Genomic DNA, 21700 nt, shown 5'->3' with positions numbered 1-21700 from the left:
TTTATATAGCATTTCCATTGTATTAGGTATTACAAGTGATCTAGGGATGATGTAAAGTATAGGGGAGGACGTGTGTAGGTCATACGCAAATACTACACCATTTCTATAAGGGACTTGAGCATCCCCAGATTTTGGGATCTGGGGACTAAATCCCCTGCAGATACCAAGGGAGGGCTGTACAGGCACTGAAATCAACTGTCAGTACTTGATTATGAGATAATTTAGAATATGCTTATGTTAAAATCTCCAGGTCATTGAACTGAAAACATAAAATGTCACAATCCTCCTGGAGACCCTGCCCTGGAGAACACACCTGTCGACCCTCCTTTCAGGAACACCGCCAGGGGGATTATGCCTGAGGAATGGCAACTCCTCCTTTCCTGCTTGGATTTTCTTTTCCTTTCGGAGTCTCTGAGGGGAACAGCAGGAGGGGAATGGTAGTTACTGCTCTGGGGTGATCTCCATAGACTTGGTTTTAGAATCATTTTTTATTCCTTTCATGTATTTCCACCTTTTCTTACCAAACAAATGGACATTTCTTTGATATTTAACTATAGTGTGTTAACTTTCGTCTCATCCACAGTGTCCAGCACAGCGACAGATCCCAAGTGACGGTTGCTTAAGGCTTCTTTATTTAATACATACTTAAGCAGTTAATATATTTGGAAAAGAAAAAGGAAAAGGCTCGCATAGTGATTGTTCTCCCCTTAGAGACACGCATCAGAAAAAATTAAGTCCTGCGTTTCTTCTTCATGTGGAAGGGACAGCGAAGCAGGGAAGTACAGTGGATAGTCATTTTTCTGCCCACAAGAAGAACGTCTTCTACACGCCTTTTCCTTCTACTGAGGTACCCCGAGGATCCCCGTGTACGCATTCCTCCTCGTGTACGCATTCCTCCTCGCTACAAGAAGCAATAAACCCAACTCATTCAGCATCAGGCGCCTTCCTGGTGGGCCTGTTGGAGGGCATTTACCGTCCCTCCCCTGGTCAAGGGCTCTGCTGTGTGTAGATGCTGAGGGCTTCATTACAACAGTCCTGTAAAACTGTTATCCCCACTTGACAGATAAAGAAACAGAGGCGCATGGAGATGAAATAATTTGGCCAAGGTCACCCCACCAGGAAGAGCCAGCGACTCTTCACTGTCCCTCCCGCACCCACCCCGGTGTCCCATCGTCTGTGCCCGTCCTGCGTTTCTTTTGAGGGCACTCGTCCGGCTGACCCGGATGCTACAGGGAGATGCATCCCAAACACGTTACTTTGGCAACAGATCCCCTGCGTGCTTCTGTGAAAAACGACGTTCCGACCCAGAAACGCTCGGCAACCGCAGGGCCCCCGCAGGAGCGGGCGGCGCGGCCCAGCACCCGGCAGCGGCGCGGGGGCGGCCGGGGCCTCCGCGGGCTGGGCGCTCGAGCGCGGTCGGGGCGGGGCAGTCCCCGCGGGGGCGCCGGCCGCGGGGCCCAATCGCGGGAGAGCTGGGCGGGCAGGGACGGCACGGGTGGCCTCCGCCCCCAGCGGCCCCGCCTCCTCGGCCCGCGGCGCTGCCGGGGGCGGGCTGAGTCACCCGGGAGCGCAGGCCGCCCGCCCGCCCGCGGACCCGCGGACCCGCGACCCGCCGCCACACCGCCGCCGCCCGGGGAGCAGCTGCTGGCGCCTCCGAGCCCGCCGAGGCCGGCCCGCGGGGCCACCGAGGAGCCCAGCGAGGGCCGCGCGGCGGACTGTCGCCGTTATCACTGTGGACGCGGAAGTGCGCCTTCCTCGGTTTGCCTGAAAATAGGGGCTTGCGGCTCGCAGACAGGTGGATCCGATCGGGTTCAAGGGAGACCCCTCTGCGCGTCTCGGCGCGGCCGGCCCCCTGCTGCGCGGGAGGCGCTGTGAGCTCAGGGTCTCCCCAGAGGCGACAGCCCCCCGGGAGTGCGGGACCATAAACGGGGCCTTTGCTGCTGTGCCTAGCCTGGCAGCAAGGCTGTAACCGTGGGGTGAGTTTTAAAAAAGTTCCCGTACGATTGGGAGCTGCCTTTTAAAAGGCCTCCTTCCTGTCTGCTATTAGCATGCGGCAGAATAACAAAAACAAACAGCTGCCAACGGCTGTGTCCCCAGAGGACCCTCATCGTTTCCCTTTTGAAAGCAGCTGGCAGCGTATAGTGTGGAAGCTGTAGTGTGATCATTGGCCAGCCGAAAGGGGTCACAACTTATTAAGGTTAATTCAAAGAATCACCTTAAAGCGCTTTGAGCCCTAAGAGGTCCTGCTCTTAAAAATGGGAAGTGTGACAGTCTCTGCTCAGGGCGTGCTTACTGCTTTCTGTTCCCCAGTTTGCTTGTTTACTCCACAAAACGCCTCCTAATTTCCCCGTCATTGAAAATCTAACCTCTCAGCTAAGAATGCAACCGATGATCTCTCTCTTTTTTCTTTTTAAGAGAATTCAGCTTCCTACTCAAGCAAAATGAAGATTTTTTTGGTAGAACCTGCCATTTGCCTTAGTGCGTTTGCTATGGCTTTGACCTCGCCGCTGACAACACAGTATGTGTATAGGAGGGTATGGGAAGAAACTGGCAACTACAGTTTTGTATCCAACAATATTTCTGAGTGTGAACAAAACAAAAGCAGCCCGATTTTTGCATTCCAGGAGGTAAGAAATTAAAATATCTCTAAAATGTAACAAAAAGGGTATGTGAAATGGGGTTTTAAATAAAACAGGACATTGCACTCATCATACATTGATCTCAAGGGTCACATAAAACTCCTAAATCCCAGACCAAGAGGCTTTATTCAGTTCTCATCCTGTTTGAAGTTTCCTGACACCTTTAACGCGCCTCTTCTACTTAAAACCTCCTCCTCTTCTGTGACACAGGCTCTGCTCCTTTCTCTCGGAAAATTTCAGTGCAGTTTCATCTCTCTGGCTGTATCCTTCCTGCTTCCCCCAAAACAGCCTGAGAGTTGGACCCAGCTCGGTGGCATGAGTGTCCTGTGGACGGGGATGCATGTGGCTCTGCCTTTCCTTGCCTCGCTCCTCTCAGCCTCCTTCTACTGCATGTTCGTGACCCAGTTTTCAGTGAATCCAGAAAATGGCTCCTCAGTGAAGGGGGCGGGCCCTGGGGCCAGTGTCTGTCATGGGGTGAGGGGTGGAGCAGCATGTTCCATTGTCATTTGGTGTTTTCAAGTCAGCTTTGACTCCCACATGCTGAGGAGCAGCTGTGTGAAGATATCTGGGGTGGTGAGCATTCACTTTTGCTCTGAGGACACTGAAAATGTTCAGCCAGGTATTACAGAGCCTTCCTTCTCCTTTCCAGCCTCCTCCCCTAATTTTTTGTTTGTTTAAAACAGGAGGTCCATCACCATTCTTCTGTTCCCTTAGGAGTTTTTAACAAAGTCTACCAATGTCTAAATGTAAAGGAGGTAGCATCCAGATTTGGAAATTTTTTTCCCCACAGTGCCTCAAAAACAAACCTCAGTTCTAAACTTTGAACTCTTCCCCTTGAGGATATCTTATGGCAAAAGATTGGCACTGCCTCCCCAGTCAAAGGTAGAGAAGAGTCGAAGGGAATCGAGTCACCTGCCTGCTGGCTCTCAGATTTTCTCCTCAGTAGAAGAGAATTCAGGTGTGACTGAGAGATGAGTCTGAGCCTGGAGGAAATGGCCAAGGGTCCCCAGAAGGAAGGCTCTGGCACCTCCTGAGGTGTTTCCCCCAGGTATCAGGCATAACCTTGCTGTGAGGCCTGGTGGTTTGGCACAGCCCTTGCTGTTACTCATCTCCTCATTTCCATGGGAGAAATTTTCTTGGAACTGATTACTTCTGGGCAGCCATGCAGAGATCAAGGTTCTGGCCTAGAGGGAGGTCATAAAAATAGATGGGGCCAAAGGTCTCCCTTGAAGAATGTTTTCTGTTATATCTATGTCATTCCCAGGGAGTGAGAAGTTTCAATAGGCTTGTCAGTTTCAGTGTTTGATTCTGTGCCTTCCTTCATCAGACCCCTGGGAGTGTGAGAGGGACAGAGGAGGACAGGACTTGAAGGTCTGGAAAAGTCGGCTGCCCTTGCCCTGCTAGAGTGAGGGGAGGCAGGCCTGGGTCCAGCCACCTTGGTGGCCTCTGTGACTGCAGGTGATGAATATTGGCCCCACCTGCAGCCTGACCCAGCTGCTGACAGCCCCCCACTGCTCAGAGCAGTGGTCTCATTGAAGATTTTTGCCAAAGTTTTTAATTGACCGACCCTGTTTCATTTGTTGTTTCTAATTGGATTAATATTCAAGAGAACATACTGGCCTAGACCCCTTGCCTTCAGGTTGGTGGTCTAGAGCTCCAGGTGCTTTTTCTCAGATTGAGGAAGTGGAAACCCTGGCGAGTCCCGCTTGTGACTGGGCTGGGGCGTGGTGGCCCACTCCCCCCTTGCTCCTTAGGACAGAGGAATGCTTTTGCTTCCCAGGAGACACCACCATCGCCTTCAGCACTTCCGTCCAGCCCTTTTTCTGGATACTGTCCCTGCTCGCTTCTCAGGGAATATTCTCTTCCCTTTAAATCCAAGAACAAATGTCCCCTGTTCCCTGAGCTTCTGTCTCAGTACTCAGCTCTGCTGGGTGGGCCGGAAGGTTAGGGGTTGTGCACTGTTCTTGTAACCCTAAAAATGAGAGCTGCCATAGCACAGGGTCAGCCTCCAATAAAATAAATTAGTGATTTTTTTCAGCTCAGATTTTTCTTGCCACTCTCGCAAGAGATCAATTGTGTGTAAGAAAAGTCCATTATATGATCACGTTCATACTGTTATACCATATTTACTTATCCTTCCTACATAACAAATACACACACATGGGGGCTGGCCCCGTGGCCGAGTGGTTAAGTTCACGTGCTCCGCTTCGGTGGCCCAGTGTTTTGCTGGTTCAGATCCTGGGCGTGGACGTGACACCGCTCATCAAGCCATGCTGAGGGGGCACCCCGCATAGCACAACCAGAAGGACCTACATCTAGAATATACAACTATGTACTGGGGGGCTTTGGGGACAAGAAGAAGAAGAAGAAGAAGAAAGAAGATTGGCAATAGATGTTAGCTCAGGTGCCACTCTTAAAATATATATACACACACACACATGTACATAGGTATTGGAATGCAAGATAATATGAATTTCAGGGTACAGATATAAGAATAAACTGAGATATTTCACTTATATTTAATATTTTGGAAGTCTATATGGATGAAAGGCTTATTTTTCGACCCATTTGGGGTTAGGATATATATATTCATAAGTGTAAACACTGATCTAATCTATCTTGTGGGAAGGAGCTCTTGGCTCAGAGCAGAGGTGTGGACTTCTGTGGAGGAAGGAATGTTTAAGCTCCGTACCACTCCCTCTTTCCCTTGTTAAATGATTCACTTTGAAGTGTTAACTTGGCCACTGGGGTCCATTCTCTTCAGGCAGCTCTCAAGAGAGGGACTCTGCCATTCGAGGGGACAACTTAGGGTTACCCGACAGAGTATGAAGTTGTTCTTGCTCAGGAATTGTTTATGAACCTTTTAATAACTAACACAATCCCTTGTTACTAGCAGATCAGGAATATTTTCTGCTCAGTTGGAATTAATGTATACATTTTAGCCTATGAAATTGTGGCTTCTTTAAAATTGATATTACTTTTCTTAATTTATTCCTGTCTTAGTACATTGTCATTCTGTTCAGTCTTGGAGAGGAAATAGCATTTTTTTTACTTTGATTTCTCCCATCTACCCTTATGTATTATACAATTAGAATTCTCCAGAGTTTAAAAGGTACAGACACATACAACGATTTGTTTATGTCTCAATTTTGATGTATGATTGAAATCTGCTTTGAGTTTGTCTTTAAAATCTGTGTTTTAAAACATAGGCTACAGGTGAGGAGAGTAGTCTCTATAAAAGATTGGGTTAGGAATGATAGTAGATGGAAAGGAAATGCCAGGACTTGGGTGAAGGGGTAGAAATGGGAGGAGGAAACCAAAACTGGAACATCTTATTGAAACGTTGATTAACAGGTACCTGTTTCATTTATTTATTCAATAAATATTCACTTGATGCCTACCGTATCTGTAGGAGACACAAGGATGTGCTCAAGAAGTCTGATCTACTAAAAATGAAGCAGCTACAATTGATGAAGCACTGACCCTATACTAGGGCCTTGTCCCAGCATGTTTTATTTATTTTAAATTTAACTCTCACAACAGCCTGCAAGGTAGGGACTGTTGTTAACCTCTCTTGTCAGATGAGGAAGCTGCAGTGATCCATAATTTGGTCAGGATCACACACAGCTAGCAAGTTACAGAGGCTTATTTTACTTGATTATTCATTCATCCAATCAATATCTATTGAGTACTTGCCCTGGGAAGCATTGCTCTTGGAGCTGGTGGTCCCTGGTAGAAGACCAGGTTCTGACCCTGCTGGAGCGTAGGCTGTAGTGGTGGAGGCATACCATGAGTAGGTCAGTTCAAGGGTCCTGTCAAGGAGAGGTACGTCTCCATAGAAAAATATGGTAGGAAAAGGGGATAGAGTGTTGGGGGGGTAGTGGGATTGCTTTGGCTTGAGTTATTGGTCATAGAAGGCCCCTCCGAGGAGCTGACATTTGAATTGAGGAAGTGAGCTGTGTGACAGTCAGGCAGAGGGAACAGTAAGTACAAAAGTGAATAAGCTTGGAGTGTTTGAGGAACAACAGGTTGGCTGATAGGAGTGAGGAAGTGGAGATGGAATCAGAGAAGTCATGATGGTGGGCTGCCAATGCCATGGCAAGGAGTGTGGATTTATTCCAGTGTTAGCAGAGCCACTGGGGGATTCTGAGCAGAGGAGTGATGTGAGCTGATGTGTGTTTTTAAAGATCATTCTAATTGTTGTGTAAAGAAGTGACTGGATTTGAATCCAGATTCATCTGACTCCAGAGCTCAAGCTCTTAATCATTATGCACAAAGTACAATGGGGAGTGACACTTGTCGTATGAGAAGGCCTAGAGGAAGAAGAGATTACATCTGTTTGGGGATATCAGGGAAATCCAAATTGGACTTGACCCTGGACTGCACCTGGAACACAGAGGATATTTGGGGAGTGACTGGGGATAAGGCTGGAAAGTGAGGTTGGGCCACATGGCACCTTAAATACCGCACTGAGGAGGGTAGACTTCCCTAGCAAGCAGTGGGGAGATACTGAAGCTATCAAGCAAGTGAAAGACACCTTTACCTTGGCAAGATGCTCCCAGCATTAGTGCATACGATCTGCAAAGTGAGAAGCCTGGTGTTATATACTGAATTGAGTAGACACCATCAGAGGCCAGAGTGGTCCAGATGGTCCAGTGGTCTGATTGTCATTCCAGTGGCATCTATGGGACGATAAAGAAGGTCAAGGGTATGAAAAGCACTGGGTGGGCAGGAAAGATTGTGTTGTGTGTGTGTGGGGGGGGGGGGGTGAAGGGAAAGGCTAGAAACAAGATGACTGAAGTTCTGAGTCACTAGAACATTTCCTGGCAACATGGAATTGCTTGAATTACATGAATATATAAAAATAAAAATAGGCTCACTATTTTAAAGAAACGTTAATTCAGTATTTGATATTTTGGTGGTTCATAAGTTGTTTAGGGTGCTTTCTAAACATTACATGAATGAATCTTTTTTTTAAATGAACTTAGTAATCTCTATTATAAATATGGTACGTATTCTATATAAAATTTGAAAAATATGGAGAAGTTGCAAGCAGAAAATGCTTTCAATCACCCAAAATTCTTCCCATCAAATAGCTAGTGTAATGATTGTTACGTCTGCCAATCTGTGTGTGTACATAGTGTGGGGGACTGGAATTGACCACCCCAAGATATGTCTCTTTGGCATGAGGATTATTTTGGGCTTGTTACGTAAAAAAACTGCAGACAGGAAAGCAACTCTGAAAAGTAGAATTTATTTACCCTTTGTTAAGAGACATTTACATTGTAAAGGAAATCTCCATCTGTAAAGGTGTCTCCCTCTCTACCAGGAAGAAGGGGGATGACCTTATCTCTAGAAACTCTTAATCAATGCCAAAGGCAAGGACTTAAATCTGCATCTTGTTTACTGTACTTGTCTGGTAACCTCCTGTAACTGACTCCCCCCACCGCCAACATCCTCCTTTGTCTTTAGCTGAGGAGGATATTTAAGGTGGTGGCTTCGGCCATTTTGGCGAGTTGCTCAGGTTGCCTGAGCCTCTCCCATGTATACATGTTATAAAGCTTTGTTTAATTTTTTCCTGTTATTCTGTCTCATGTGAATTTAATTCATTCTCTGGCCAGAAGAACCCAGAGAGAGTAGAGGAAATGTCTTCCTCCCCTACAATAGTCATTTGGTCTTCAGGGGAGTTGAGTTTATCTCATGCCTTAGTTCACAGCACACTATCATCTTTACTCAATGCAAAGCTCCTCTTTGTATTTTATCTTAATTTTTGGTAAATAAAGGAATAAGTTTCTCACTAATCTGTGGAGACACATGTAAAAAGGGCAACTGGGCTCTTCCTAAATAAAGGCCTATCAAATATGACATTACATGTGATATTCACTCCCCTTTAAAGTGGACAGAAAGACATATCATGAGAAAGGGTATTGCTCTTGCTTTAGAACAGCAGTCATGATGTCTTAGTGCTAACTGTTCATAGTAGAAAGAAAAATCCTTATATGGCCAGTCCCAGAGGCCTTGGAGTCTATGGATCCTTTATAGAAGACAGACGCACATCAATACACACATTTTTATTTTTATGGGTTCAAGTCCCCACCATGGTACTTGAACATTAAGACTGAGCGTTGATGATTATTTCACCTCTTGATATTTGCTTTGTGAACTGGATGGAGTTAAGCTGTAGCAAACCCATGCACCAGACATTCCCCATCCCTGACCCACTGGCACTGTCAGGAAAAGTATGCACCATGGTATTTTTACATTGTCTAACCCTCTGTAAACACATTGTCTTCTTTTTATTTCTTTGCAGGAAGTTCAGAAAAAAGTGTCTCTTTTTAATCTGCAGATGGACATAAGTGGGTTAATTCCTGGGCTAGTGTCTACGTTCCTACTTCTGTCTCATAGTGATCAGCAGGGACGAAAATTCCCTTTGATTTTGTCCTCTGTCAGTGCCCTGGCAACTAATGTTTGGCTCTGTTTGCTTTCCTATTTTGCCTTCCCATTCCAGCTTTTGATTGCATCTACCTTCATTGGTGCACTTTGTGGCAATTATACCACATTTTTTGGAGCCTGTCTTGCCTACATAGTTGATCAGTGTAAAGAAGAGAAACAAAGAACAATTCGAATAGCTATAATTGACTTCCTACTTGGACTAGTTACTGGATTAACAGGACTGTCTTCTGGCTATTTTATTAGAGAACTAGGTTTTGTGTGGTCGTTTTTAATTATTTCTATGGCTCATCTTGTTAACTTGATTTATATTTTATTTTTTCTTGGTGATTCAGTGAAACAGTCTTCATCTCAGAATGTTTCCACATCCTGTAGTGAAAGCTTTAAAAACCTATTTTACCGAGCTTACCTGCTTTTTAAAAATGCTCCTGGTGAGCGACGGTGTTTGCTCTGTTTGTTACTTTTTACAATGATCACTTATTTTCTCGTGGTAATTGGCACTGCGCCCATTTTTATCCTTTATGAGTTGGATTCACCGCTCTGCTGGAATGAAGTTTATATAGGTTATGGTTCAGCTTTGGGTAGTCTGTCTTTTTTGACTAGTTTCCTGGGAATATGGATTTTTTCTTACTGTATGGAAGATATTCATATGGCCTTCATTGGAATTTTTACCACCACAGCGGGAATGGCTATGACCGCTTTTTCCAGAACAACATTGATGATGCTTTTAGGTGAGTTACAAATATAGCTTTAGAACTAACCATGTATTTAATGTTTATATAAAATGAATTTAGTCTGTTGGATGAAAAACTTTAATATAAAATTCTCTATTTAATGCATTCTAGTTCAATTAAAGGTAATTTGTTAAAAGCTAGTTTGCCAGAGCTGAAAGCCAATTTATTTTTTAAAAGCAGTTCATTGAATAATCACAATTTTCCAAATTTGCGAATTTGTCAAAAAATTATTTTGAGGAACGTTCTTCTTGTGAATTAGTTCTTCAGTATAGCTTTCAGCAACTTGAATATTTCTTAAAATGCTGCTAAGAAGGCTACCTTCCATTAAAACATTTTAAGACAATTAAATAAAGTATACTCAAAAGATTTGTAAGAAAAATACGTATTTGTTGAATATATTCAAAAAGAAAATTCTTTACGATAAGATTTTGCAAATTGATCTTTCAGCAAGTTGGTCATTTCAGGAATTGGCTTTTGACGAATTGCTTTGTGGCAAATTGGACTGCTTCCTTAACTACCTGTCTCCTAAGTGATTGTTGTAGGGCTTCAGAGAAATCCTGCATTTTGGAAGGGCTAAACGTTCTGTAAAGGGACCTTGGGAAAGGTCCAATTTAGTCTTTTTCTACAAAGGTAGAGTTACCCTCTTGCTCCCTTGCAGGGAAGCAGGGTGACAAACAGAATCGGGCTTCATTTCCATCTGTAGCATTAGGTGATGGTGGGCAAGTTACTTAACTGGCCTGAGCTCTCATTTTCCCATCTATAGAATGGGCACGGTAGTACCTAATTCAGAGGGTTATAATGAATGTTAGAAGAGGTAACTGTCCCTAGCACAATGCCTAGTATTCAATAGATGCCAGTTCTCCATCTCCCTTAGGGTGCCAAGGCCAAGTAAGTTAATAGATTTGAAAACTTTAAAGTGATCTGCAAATGTAATATATTACTGTTTTATCATATAACTGAAAATGTTAGAGACTATTGAGGGTCAGAATTTAAGAGCAGAGGCAATTTGCGTTCATGAAATTATCGAGCCACAGAAGTGAACATGTGAGAAGATTAAGAACCGGTTTATCAGGAAGTGAATCAATATAATAAAAGAATGCCAACATGAAGAACGCCAAGTCTGAAAAAGGAAAAGCAGAAAACAAACAAAAAAACTAGTTGACAGTCACAACTTCCTAAATAAGAGGTTCCTACAATAATTAGGGAAATAGCAGATCAGCCCCAGTTGGCAGATTATATAGATCTGGACCTAAAATTTCCATGAACTCTTGTTCTTCACTGGAAGAAGAGAATAAACTTTCCTTAAACTGACCTATCTATAGTCTATCCTAATTGACTAAACAGAATTCTGCAATTAATTAATTCAGTCTTTGGGTGCGGTGAGTTGGGATGCTTATCGAAAATAAAGTATTTAGAAAGTGTTTCACATTTAACATCGGCCCTTACTTTTCTGGCTGAGCCAGTGACTTCAGTCGTTTCTCTCACAGTCAGACTGCCGCTCCTGTTCCTTATTGTGCCGCTCTCTGTTCTGCGGTCCATGATGTCAAAAGTGGTTCATTCTACCGAACAAGGTGAGTTTGATTTGCTTAAGGAATATGATGAAATCTATAATCTGTACCAACTCAAATCTACGTAAGATCAATGTTTGATTCTTCAGAATATTCTACAACCCTTTTTCTGCACAGAACTCCTTTTGAATTCAGGGGTAAGCTCTACATTAGGAAGAGGTGTATATTCAGGCAAGGGAGCCCCTGCCCAGGGCCCCGTGCCTTAGAAGGCTGGCTCTGGACATGCCCCGCCCCAGGAGGTGAGGAGACCTCAGAGCCAGGCTGATATGCCCACTGGGAGCCCACAACACCTCTCCTCTTCTAGACTGCACTTTGGGTACCTGGGTCCCCATAATTCCCAGCCAAACAGCTCTGAGCTCACATCCTGTGAGTGCCTTGATGAACCTCTTCCTTAGGCCATTTTTCCTGAGGGTGGACTATGATCCCAATGTGCTCACCTCTAGACCAAATGGGTGGCCAAGTGGTGACTCTTTGTAAGAGGGTCAGCCCAACCTTGGAATTGCAGAGTGTGGTGTCTACCCCCATGTGTAAACGACCCTTTCTGAGCAGGATGGAGCAAGAGGTCAAACACAATGTGGGTGGGCTGCAGCCTGCAGGCTGGAAACTGAGGGCCCAGGGCCAGCTCTCCCAGTGCTGTCATGTTCCCACATGGAACTCTAAAAAGTCTGAGAATTCTGAGTTTGTATCTGACCTTTCAAATCATTATGATGGTATATTTCTCAGAGTAGGGAGGAAGAACATATCTTAGTTAACAGTTTGTTAGTCAGAATTCTAACTTTTAAATAGTTAGAATATAATTCGTAGGCCTCTAATTGTATTCTTATGCTGGACCTCACAAATGTTAGAGCTGGGCCTGAATCAGAGGCCTAGCAAAAGCAGGATCCCACTCAGCTGGTTCAGTAAAGAGACTTTAATGAAGGGCAGTAGAGAGGAGTGGGCAGAATGGAGGCATCCAGAGAGGACGGCCTGGCCCAAATAGGGCGGGAGCAGAGAAGAAACATCACAGCCTCTCTCTCTGCCCTGATCCCATCGACCAAGTGCAATGGGAAGTCAGGCCAGCAAGATGTTCAAGTCATATAATCTGTGGAGTCAGCCACCCAAGCACAGAGCAGGGCACATCAAACAGTCGAAGGGGAGGGCGGAGAAGAAGCAGTACAGGAGAAAAACAAAAATGAAATTTCTAGTTAGAACTAGTGAGATGTTAGGCATATGTCCTCCTTCCCCTTTGTTTCATGAGTATTATCAGACTTTGGAGCTTTCTTTTGTTTTATGTCTTAGCCTAGTGCAAATGTTCATGTTAATTGTTTATGAACAATTCATAATTATGCTATTGTATTTATGACAGTTTAGTCAACACTGGAGAAGACTGTATAATTCAATAAGTTAAAAAATACGTTTCTTGATTCTTTTCCACGCATAAGATGCAGCTGTATATTCACACAGCTGTTTATAGATTGTGTGATGATGAGTAACTGGAAAGCCACTTCGGATATAAAAACTATAGTATGTAAAACTCTACTTGCTTCTTTGGATTATGCAATGGTTTCTTAGATATGACACCAAAAATATAACAAGAAAAGAAAAAATAGATAAATTAGACTTTATCCAAATTAAAAACTTTTGTGTTTCTAAGGACACCATCAAGAAAGTGAAAAGACAACCCACAGAAAGGGAGAAAATATTTGCAAATTAAATATCTGATAAGGAACCTGTATCCAGAATGTCTAAGAACTCTTAAAACTCAACAATCCAATTAAAAAATGGGCAACAGATTTGAATAGCTATCTCTCCCAAAAAGAGGTGCAAATGGCCAATAAGCACAGGAAAAGATGCTCAACATCATTATCCATCAGGGAAATGCAAATCAAAACCACACTGAGACCCACTAGGATGGCTAAAATGAAAAAGATGTGTTGAAGAAGTGAAGAAATTGGAACCCTCATACACTGCTGGTGGGAATGTAAAATGATGCAGCCATTTTACAAAACAGTTTGATAGCTCCTCAGAAAGTTAAATATGACTCCGCAATTCCATTCCTAGGTATATGCTAATAATGCTGCTATGACTGTCTACAAGATTTTTTCATTTCTCTTGGGAATACATATACCCACACAAAATCTTGTACACAGACGTTCATAGCACAGTTATTTATAACAGTCAAACAGTAGAAACAATGCAAATGTCCATGAACTGATGAATGGATAAACAAAAGATGGTATATCTGTCCACTGGAATATTATTTTGCAATAAAAAGAAGTACAGTACTGACACATGCTACAACGTGGATGTACCTTGAAAGCATTATGCTAAATGAAAGAAGCTTGTCACAAAAGACCACATATTATTGTATAAACGTGATTTCAGTAGATGAAATGTCCAGAATAGGCAAATCCATAGAGACAGAAATTAGATTAGTGCTTGCCTGGGGCTGTGGAGAAGGGGAACTGCTGATGGGTACAGAGAGTTTTTTGGGGATGAGGAAAATGTTCTAAAATTAGATGGTGGTGATGGTTGCCCAACTCTGGGAACATATTAAGAACCACTGAATTGTACAATTCAAAAGAATGAATTTTATGGTATGTGAATTATTTCTCAATAAAGCTATTGAGGGAAAAAAAGAAAATGCTACTTGCTTTGAGAGCTAAAATAGACTTTGTCAGACTGTGTAGTTTATTTTTGTTTATATTTGGGATGCTGTCTCAGCATGGCCTGATGAGCGTGCCATGTCCGCACCTGGGATCCGAACCGGCGAAATCCTGGGCCGCCGAAGTGCAGTGCGCGAACTTAATCACTTGGCCACGGGGCCGGCCCCTAAGAAATTCTTTTGATGGTGTCAAAATTTCCATAACTGAATGTATTCTCATCCTTCATTATTTTTTAAAAATGGATATTTTTGTGAAAACATTACGCACTTTAAAATAATCAGAGGAGAAGGGAGATGCTGCAGAGGTTTACAGATGTCTCTCACCATCTCTGTTAGCTTAAGAAAGGAAGGGGAGGGGGGCTGGCCCCATGGCCAAGTGGTTCTCGCACTCCGCTGCAGGCAGCCCACTGTTTCGTTGGTTCGAATCCTGGGCATGGACATGGCACTGCTCATCAAGCCACACTGAGGCAGTGTCCCACATGCCACAACTAGAAGGACCCACAACGAAGAATATACAACTATGTCCTGGGGGGCTTTGGGGACAAAAAGGAAAAAAATAAAATTCTTTAAAAAAAAGAAATGAAGGGGAGGACACTGGATTTGCTCTCCTCAGCTGTGAAACCCACAGCTAGAGCCACCCTGGACTACCCCTCGGCATCACCTGTGTCCTCCTCATGATTATAAAGTGGAGCACTGTAAAAGCAGACTTGATTTTTGAGGTCTAGTGGATTAAACAAAGTTTAGAAATAAACTAAATTGTATTTATTATTTAATCCAATGCAGTCCAACCATTAAACAAGTTGGACTGCTCAGGGAAGTTCAAAGACAAGCTAAAGCTACTTCATGATAGTCTGGTTGTTCGCGTCAGAACACAGCACTGCCTGAGCAGCCTCCCGGCGAGAATGGATTTGCACCGTTGCCTTACAGGACGAGTCCTGTGCAGGCTGTCCTCCACGGCATTATCCCTGGCCGTAGTGGGGATCAGACATAAAATAAAAGAATAACCTGGTTAGACAAGTAGGAGAACTTCTTCCTAATTAAACCAACTTCATGCAGTCTCATAAATCCTGGAGGAAGTAAGCCTATATGCTACTTGATGACTGATAACTGTGCCTTTGAACGAAGCTTTTATTCGTTCATCTGACAAATACATCTTAAACATCTACCATGTGCTGGGACAGCTTGGCCTGGGGACACAGCGGTGAACAAAGCAGATGTGCACTTGGTGTTGACGGAGATTTCATTTTGGTCAAAAGAAGCAGAAATGACAAGATAGCATTCTGCAGAGAGATGTTTGTTTTATGGACATGTGGCCTATTGTTCAGTGAAGAATTTGAAGCAATGTATGAGAATATGTATAATAGAGTGAAGAGTTTAAGGAGATAAAAATCAGTACACAGTCTGAAAGATCAAGGCCTGGGGAGAATCAGTGTATAGACATGTAAACCATAGCCCAGTTATGAAAGCTGATCCTCAACCTTCCTTTTCCCTTCTATCAGTGCAATCAAACACAATTATTTACCCAACTTGCAGTGTTTATGAGAAAAATGCATTACAATTTATCATGGAAAAGTAGACTTGGCAAAGTAGGGAAGAAGTACAACAGCTTAATGGCAGAGTCTGCAGAAACTACATAGAAACTTACACTGAGGAAGGCATGGAGAGCTGAAGACGGTCACACACTTTTTTATATAGTGATGTAAAACTTGATAAAGAGGAAGAAAGGTCCAGCAAGATGACCAGCCTGTCTTTTGGAGGTTTAACTCTTCAGTCAATATTGTCTTGGATTCCAGACAAAACTAAAAATTAGTAGAATAATGACCATTTCTCTGACCGTGAACTTGGACTCACCATGCAGCCATTTCACGCTTCTTGAGTGATGCTCCATGGCCTACCCTCTACCAAACTTGGTGTGTAGCAAGTGTGATGGGCAGCAGATCCCCGCTCCTTTCAGTCTTGTAAGCCACTTCACTGTGCAGGCAGTTGCAAGCAGGTAAGACAGAAAAATATGTTTTAAAGAATCACTTAACGTCAAACTGTGGCATAACCTTCACTAGAGCACAGGGTAATTACTTGATGAGTCCAACATACAGGAACGTTGTGGTGACTGAATTTGTTGTCACTTTGGAGGGGAGGAATCAAATTCAAACTGCAGAAAGTATGATAAGAAGATCATCTCTCTTTTCTTGCAGCTGTCACTCTTTTTTTTTTTTTTTTCTTTTATTGAGGACGATTAGCCCTGAGCTAACATCTGCTGGCAATCCTCCTCTTTTTGCTGAGGAAGACTGGCCCTGAGCTAACATCCATGCCCATCTTCCTCTACTTTATATGTGGGATGCCTGCCACAGCATGGCTTGACAAGTGGTCCGGACGTCCGCACCCAGGATCCAAACTGGCAAATCCCAGGCCGCCGAAGCGGAACATGCGAACTTAACTGCTGTGCCACCAGGCTGGCCCCCTGCAGCTGTCACTCTTGCCAGATCCTAGAAACAGATGAAAATGATTGTCTTTCAAAAGCCCTCTGGTGGGGAGGGGTTTGCCCACTCAGAGCCATCCTGCCCATACAGGGTGTGTCACAGATGAGTGTGGGGATAGAGAGTGGGAGAGTGCATCCGGAACATCATGGGTAGTTGTGGCTATGCCTGAGGCTGTGACAGGGAGGGAGACACTGCAGATTTCAAATGTGCCAGCTGCTGTTGCATTTTAGCTTTGCCCTATTGACACTGGAACTACAGTCACGCGCCGCATGAAAATAGGTCAACAATGGACCGCATATATGACAGTGATCCCATAGCCTAGGTGTGCCCAAGTACGCTCTATGATGTTCACCCAGCAACGAAGTCACCTAGCGATGCATTTCTCTGAACGTGTCCCCATTGTTAAGTGGTACACGGCTGTACTGTGTTTTCAGCATCTCTCACATCAGGCCCAAGGAGAACTCTTGACCTCAGTTTCTTCTCCTGCAAATGGGTTACTGACTTCTCAGGGATTTTGAGGGAATGGCTTTCATCCATCAAGCACTGCCCCCCTGTTTGCTCCTTTCAATGCGTAACAGTTTTCTCCACTAGTTTTTGCTCACTGTTTTGTAACTCAGCCTTTTCTTTTTCTCCCTCCACATCCCAATCCCGAACAGGTACCCTGTTTGCCTGTATTGCTTTCTTAGAAACACTTGGCGGAGTCACTGCAGTTTCTACTTTTAATGGAATTTATTCAGCCACTGTCGCTTGGTACCCAGGCTTCACCTTTCTGCTGTCTGCTGTTCTATTACTAATTCCAGCAATCAGTCTATGGTATGTAACTATTTTCAATCATTTTATCAAAGGACACCTGGATTAAATGAATTGCCTAACCTCACCAGTAAAATTACATAGATCTGTTGAAGTTTTGCCTCAGAATGTACTTTTCTCAACAACTCCTAGACATGAAGATATCTGCCGATAATTTTGGAGACTTAGGAAGAAAGAGACAATGACATAGCCAACGAGAACTAGGAGAGAGAAAGATTGGGTTAGATAGAGGCTCTGACAGGTCGCCCCCCGTCTCTTTAAATATGAACAATTGATTAAATTAGCATCTAAGAATAGAGAGGAATATATTCAAACTATGATTTCCTGGAGTATACTATCCCCTGATGGTCAAAGACGACTTTAAGAAGATATCCTTTAATCTGGACTCGTGAATAAATGTCAAGAGCAGAGAGCATGTGCTGACTATGAAGAATTCTCGGTCCAAAGAGTTGGCTTGTTTAATGACTCTTTGTAAATGTAAAATATCCAAATATATACAACATACAAAATTCTATTTATGAATAGTACACAGAGTAAAAAGATAGACCAGAGGCATAGACTTAAGGGAAATGTTTATTTCTCCCTTTGTTTTTCAATTAACAAAACATGTAAGTCAACTAGATATATGGTTGCTAAAATGCCCAAGTAAATATATCTGACGCATTCTGTGGGGCCCAAGCATTGAGCTGAGAGCTCATTAACCTGTCTCTGCTGGACTTCGCCCATTCTACGTGGCTGACAGCATAGCATGGGGATGGGAGTCAGTATGAGGTGCGGCCCAACAGTCAGGCATCTCTGCTTTCTCCTAGGTACTGTGGTGGGGCTGTGAGTAAGGGAAAGCAGTACCTGTGCTCTCAGGCTTCAAGCATTCTACCAAGACTGTAAACCCCTTAAAGGGCGGGCACATGTCTTATTCATATTAGGACCTCAATACATTGTCTCGGTTGAATTCGGATACCTAGATCTGTATGAGACAGAGTACAAGAGTATTTGCATACAACTAGGATATACAGCTATGTACTGGGGGGCCTTGGGGAGAAGAAGAAGAAAAGAATAGTATTTACAGTTCCTCTGTAATTTTGACAAAAAGTTATTTTTACTAGTTATCTTTTTAAAAAAGTGACTTCATCTATTGAATTGGCAAAATTAAAAATACATGTTGTGCTAGTGAGGACATGATGAGACAATCAGTCTTACATGTTGCTGGTAGTAGTGTTATCAGCACTATCATTTTTGGAAAGCAATTCATGAACAGGTATCAAAAGCTTTTTATTAAGAAGTTCATAGTATTTGACCCAGTGGTTCTTCAGAAACCTGTCCTAAGGAATGATCAGTAATGTCAAAAAATTTATATATAAAGAGGTTCATTACGGCAAAAAAGTTTTTTAATGGCCAACAATAGGAGAGTGGTTAAATAAAAGATGGTGCATCCGTATCATGTAAAATGACTTTAATAAGAATTGCATGGGGCAAGCTTGGTGGCGCAGCGGTTAAGTTTGCACATTCTACTTCAGCGGCCCGGGGCGCGCAGGTTCAGATCCCAGGTGCTGACCTACACACCGCTCAGCAAGCCATGCTGTGGCAGGCGTCCCACATGTAAAGTAGAGGAAGATGGGCACGGATGTTAGCTCATGGCTAATCTTCCTCAAAAAAAAAGAATTGCACATACATGGGGAGTAGAATAATCGGTAATTTTAATTTTATTCTTCACATATTTATAAATATTCTGTTATGAACATTTATTACTTTTATAATTAGAAAAATTAATGCAGATGAATAAAAGGTAGTTCATTATCCTTTTCATAATACTTCTAATAATATAAATGTAGATAGTCTTCTGAGGTTTTTTTTAAATCCTATACTGTTCAATATTTTAAAAATTACCTGTTATTTCAATTATTTCCAGGTGTCTTCCTGTCTTAGCTTCAGTTTTAGCTGTTGAACATGAACTTCAGCAATAGCTTTAGTTTTAACTATTTTGTGTGAACTACACAGAGCAGACAGTGGGATAGATGGACATCTTAGGGATCTGGAAGAGAAAGAATTCATGTAGTTTTTTGTTATTTTCAGAACATTGTGCATAGTGAGTCAGTGGGATTCAAAATACCAGTATGCTGCTTCTGTGCATAATTTGCCTAACTCATTAAAAGCCATGTAACCAGGAAAAAGATGGAATTAGTTATGTATTGCCTTGGTCACAAATTTAAAATGTCTTGTTTGCTTTGGCAGTATTGTCAAGTGCACCAGCTGGAGTGAAGGAAGCTATATACTTTCTGTACAAGAAGAATCCAGTGAAGACGCTTCTGACAGTTGATTGATTGTGATTTTTAAAAAGCAAAATGCACATATCATATCCTCTGACTTCTGAAGAATATAAACCAGCCCCATAATCCTTTCGTCATGAATAATCAATGCTGCAGATCCAGGCTGCTAAACTGAGCAGTGAGACAGCCCCGGCTCCCGCTTCTGACAGTACCACGCACTCTGAGCACTTTATGACTATCACGTGAGAGGTTTCCAGCGCATAGGAGAACAAATCGCAAAACACTTCCCACTTTGGGACTCACAAAAGAAACTGAAACGTCCTGGTATAAGGAGGGATTAAGACGCTTGATTCAATCAAAAGCAATAATCTCCCTGCCATGCTCCAGTCTCTCACACTGACACCGAGGAGAGCTCTTTACCTCAGTTTCATCATCTGCACAAAGGGTGTCTGACGTCTCACAAGGACTTTGAAGGCATAACTGTTGAAAATTATGATAAATCTTTCACTGATAGGAAACTAATGATGGGAGTTCAAATATTTATAATATAATTTTACCGCTCCTTGGGTAATGCTTTGTTTTATAGAACCCATCAGCTGTTATTGATAGTCAAAACTTTTAATCAATGCAAAATCCTTAAAAGGGAAGGACTTTAAAGAATACATATTTTCACTTTTCCTAATATGCTTCATCAGTGAACAGGCATGATAATATTTCTATATGTAACACAGGGGTGACTGGAAAAAAATAAGATTATAAATAAAATTGTTTCTAAAGAAATGTAAAAACTGAGTAAACAGCTAATTGGGAAGTAATTAATATCATAGAGCCAATATTCGTTCCTTATTTCTGTCAAAGGTTATCCATTTCTTTCTGCCTTGACTCATCCTGGGATCCACCCTGGGCCCTGAAAACACCACATTCTCTCATGTCTCCTGTCTTTTTACATGCTCTTCCATTTGCCCTTTCTCCCTCGTGACACTGACGTTTTCAAGTCTCAGCCGAAACATTGCTGCTTCTGGGTAGCCTTTTTGACATTTCTTCCCTATTCCTACACCCGCCACCCCACCGTCCCGGCAGGGCTCCCAGAACACTGCGTATACTTCCGTCCTAGCATATCCCACTGCCTTGTCATGTTTGTTTCCCTATTTGACAATGAGCACCTTGAGGACAGGGACCATCTTTGATTACTTATCATATCCTCAATAAGTGTTTGTTGAACTAAATGACTACAAAATTTTGTTTTAAGTTGTAAAAATAATTTAAAGCTATATATTTAATGCATCATGAGAGTAACCACTGATATCATGCCATAGTCATTAAGCCAGCCTTGCAAATAAATTGAAAAATATGCTAGCTCATACACTTTTTAAGTGGGTCTATAGTATTTTCACAGGTCCTTCAGTACCTCCCATTTTCTAAGTTACCTTATGTAACACATGCCTTGAAGGACAACTAGATGATTAACTTCTTCATAATCTCTTGAAAGCAGATACAGTCTTCTGTCTGAGAGCATTGCTATACGGCTTTCTCCTGCAGGGTAATGAATGATGGCGTAACTAGCAAATAGCACTCGTAATTTAAAATACTAGAAATTCTTACTTCCAAGACATTCCTTTTAGTTATAGCTAATATTTTCTGGGATGGGAGCCCATGTAAGAACTGAGTGATTCTCACATTTATTTATTGTTTTCCTTCCTGTTCAACGCTCTTCCAAAGCCAAAATAAAAAGTACTTTACGATTTACTCCGTGTTTTCTATTCCAACTTATTTTATTCTCTTAATAACCCTGCAAAGTAGATCTTCATTTTCTTCATTTTACAGACAAGGAAGGTAAGTCTCAGAGAGATTTGTCCCTGGTTATTCAGCTACTACTAACCAAAAGCATTATTCAGGGATGGACTTGGCACTGCCAAGGTTCTTCACAGCCAGGGTGCACATGTGACAGAATAGCAATTCAATATCGAGAATTCATCAGGTAGGGTGTGCAGTGCCCTCCAAAACACGGGCGCACTCTCTGTACCCTACTAAACTGCCTACAATACTGCCTTTCTCGTGGGTGGACAAGATTAAAGGCCCTTCCAGCTCCTCCTTCCATGATTTCAGACGTTCCT

At 42.8% G+C, this 21700-nt stretch overlaps 1 protein-coding gene across 7 annotated transcripts; it reads left to right on the top strand.

The window, feature by feature from the left end:
- Positions 1 to 1504: 1504 nt before the first annotated feature.
- SLC46A3 (solute carrier family 46 member 3) lies at positions 1505 to 21332 on the top strand. 7 transcript variants are annotated; one of them, XR_011506842.1, is made up of 6 exons: positions 1505 to 1795; positions 2416 to 2627; positions 8950 to 9820; positions 11315 to 11394; positions 17169 to 17325; positions 19552 to 21332. XR_011506842.1 is itself a non-coding variant. In XM_014843836.3 (6 exons), exons 2-6 carry the CDS (start codon positions 2442 to 2444, stop codon positions 19634 to 19636), a joined length of 1383 nt encoding a protein of 460 aa, XP_014699322.2. In that variant the 5' UTR covers positions 1507 to 1744; positions 2416 to 2441; the 3' UTR covers positions 19637 to 21332. The 7 variants fall into 7 exon arrangements, 6 of the variants coding, with proteins under 6 accessions (XP_070376554.1, XP_070376553.1, XP_014699322.2 ...); XM_014843836.3 differs by having other exon boundaries at positions 1507 to 1744; positions 11311 to 11394; XM_014843833.3 differs by having other exon boundaries at positions 1507 to 1795; positions 11311 to 11394.
- The last annotated feature ends 368 nt before the right edge of the window (positions 21333 to 21700 follow it).

Source organism: Equus asinus, chromosome 11 (assembly GCF_041296235.1).
Source record: "Equus asinus isolate D_3611 breed Donkey chromosome 11, EquAss-T2T_v2, whole genome shotgun sequence".
NCBI classification, from domain to species: domain Eukaryota; kingdom Metazoa; phylum Chordata; class Mammalia; order Perissodactyla; family Equidae; genus Equus; species Equus asinus.
Note: the sequence above shows the minus strand (reverse complement) of the source record. Positions and strands in the feature narration are given on the sequence as shown.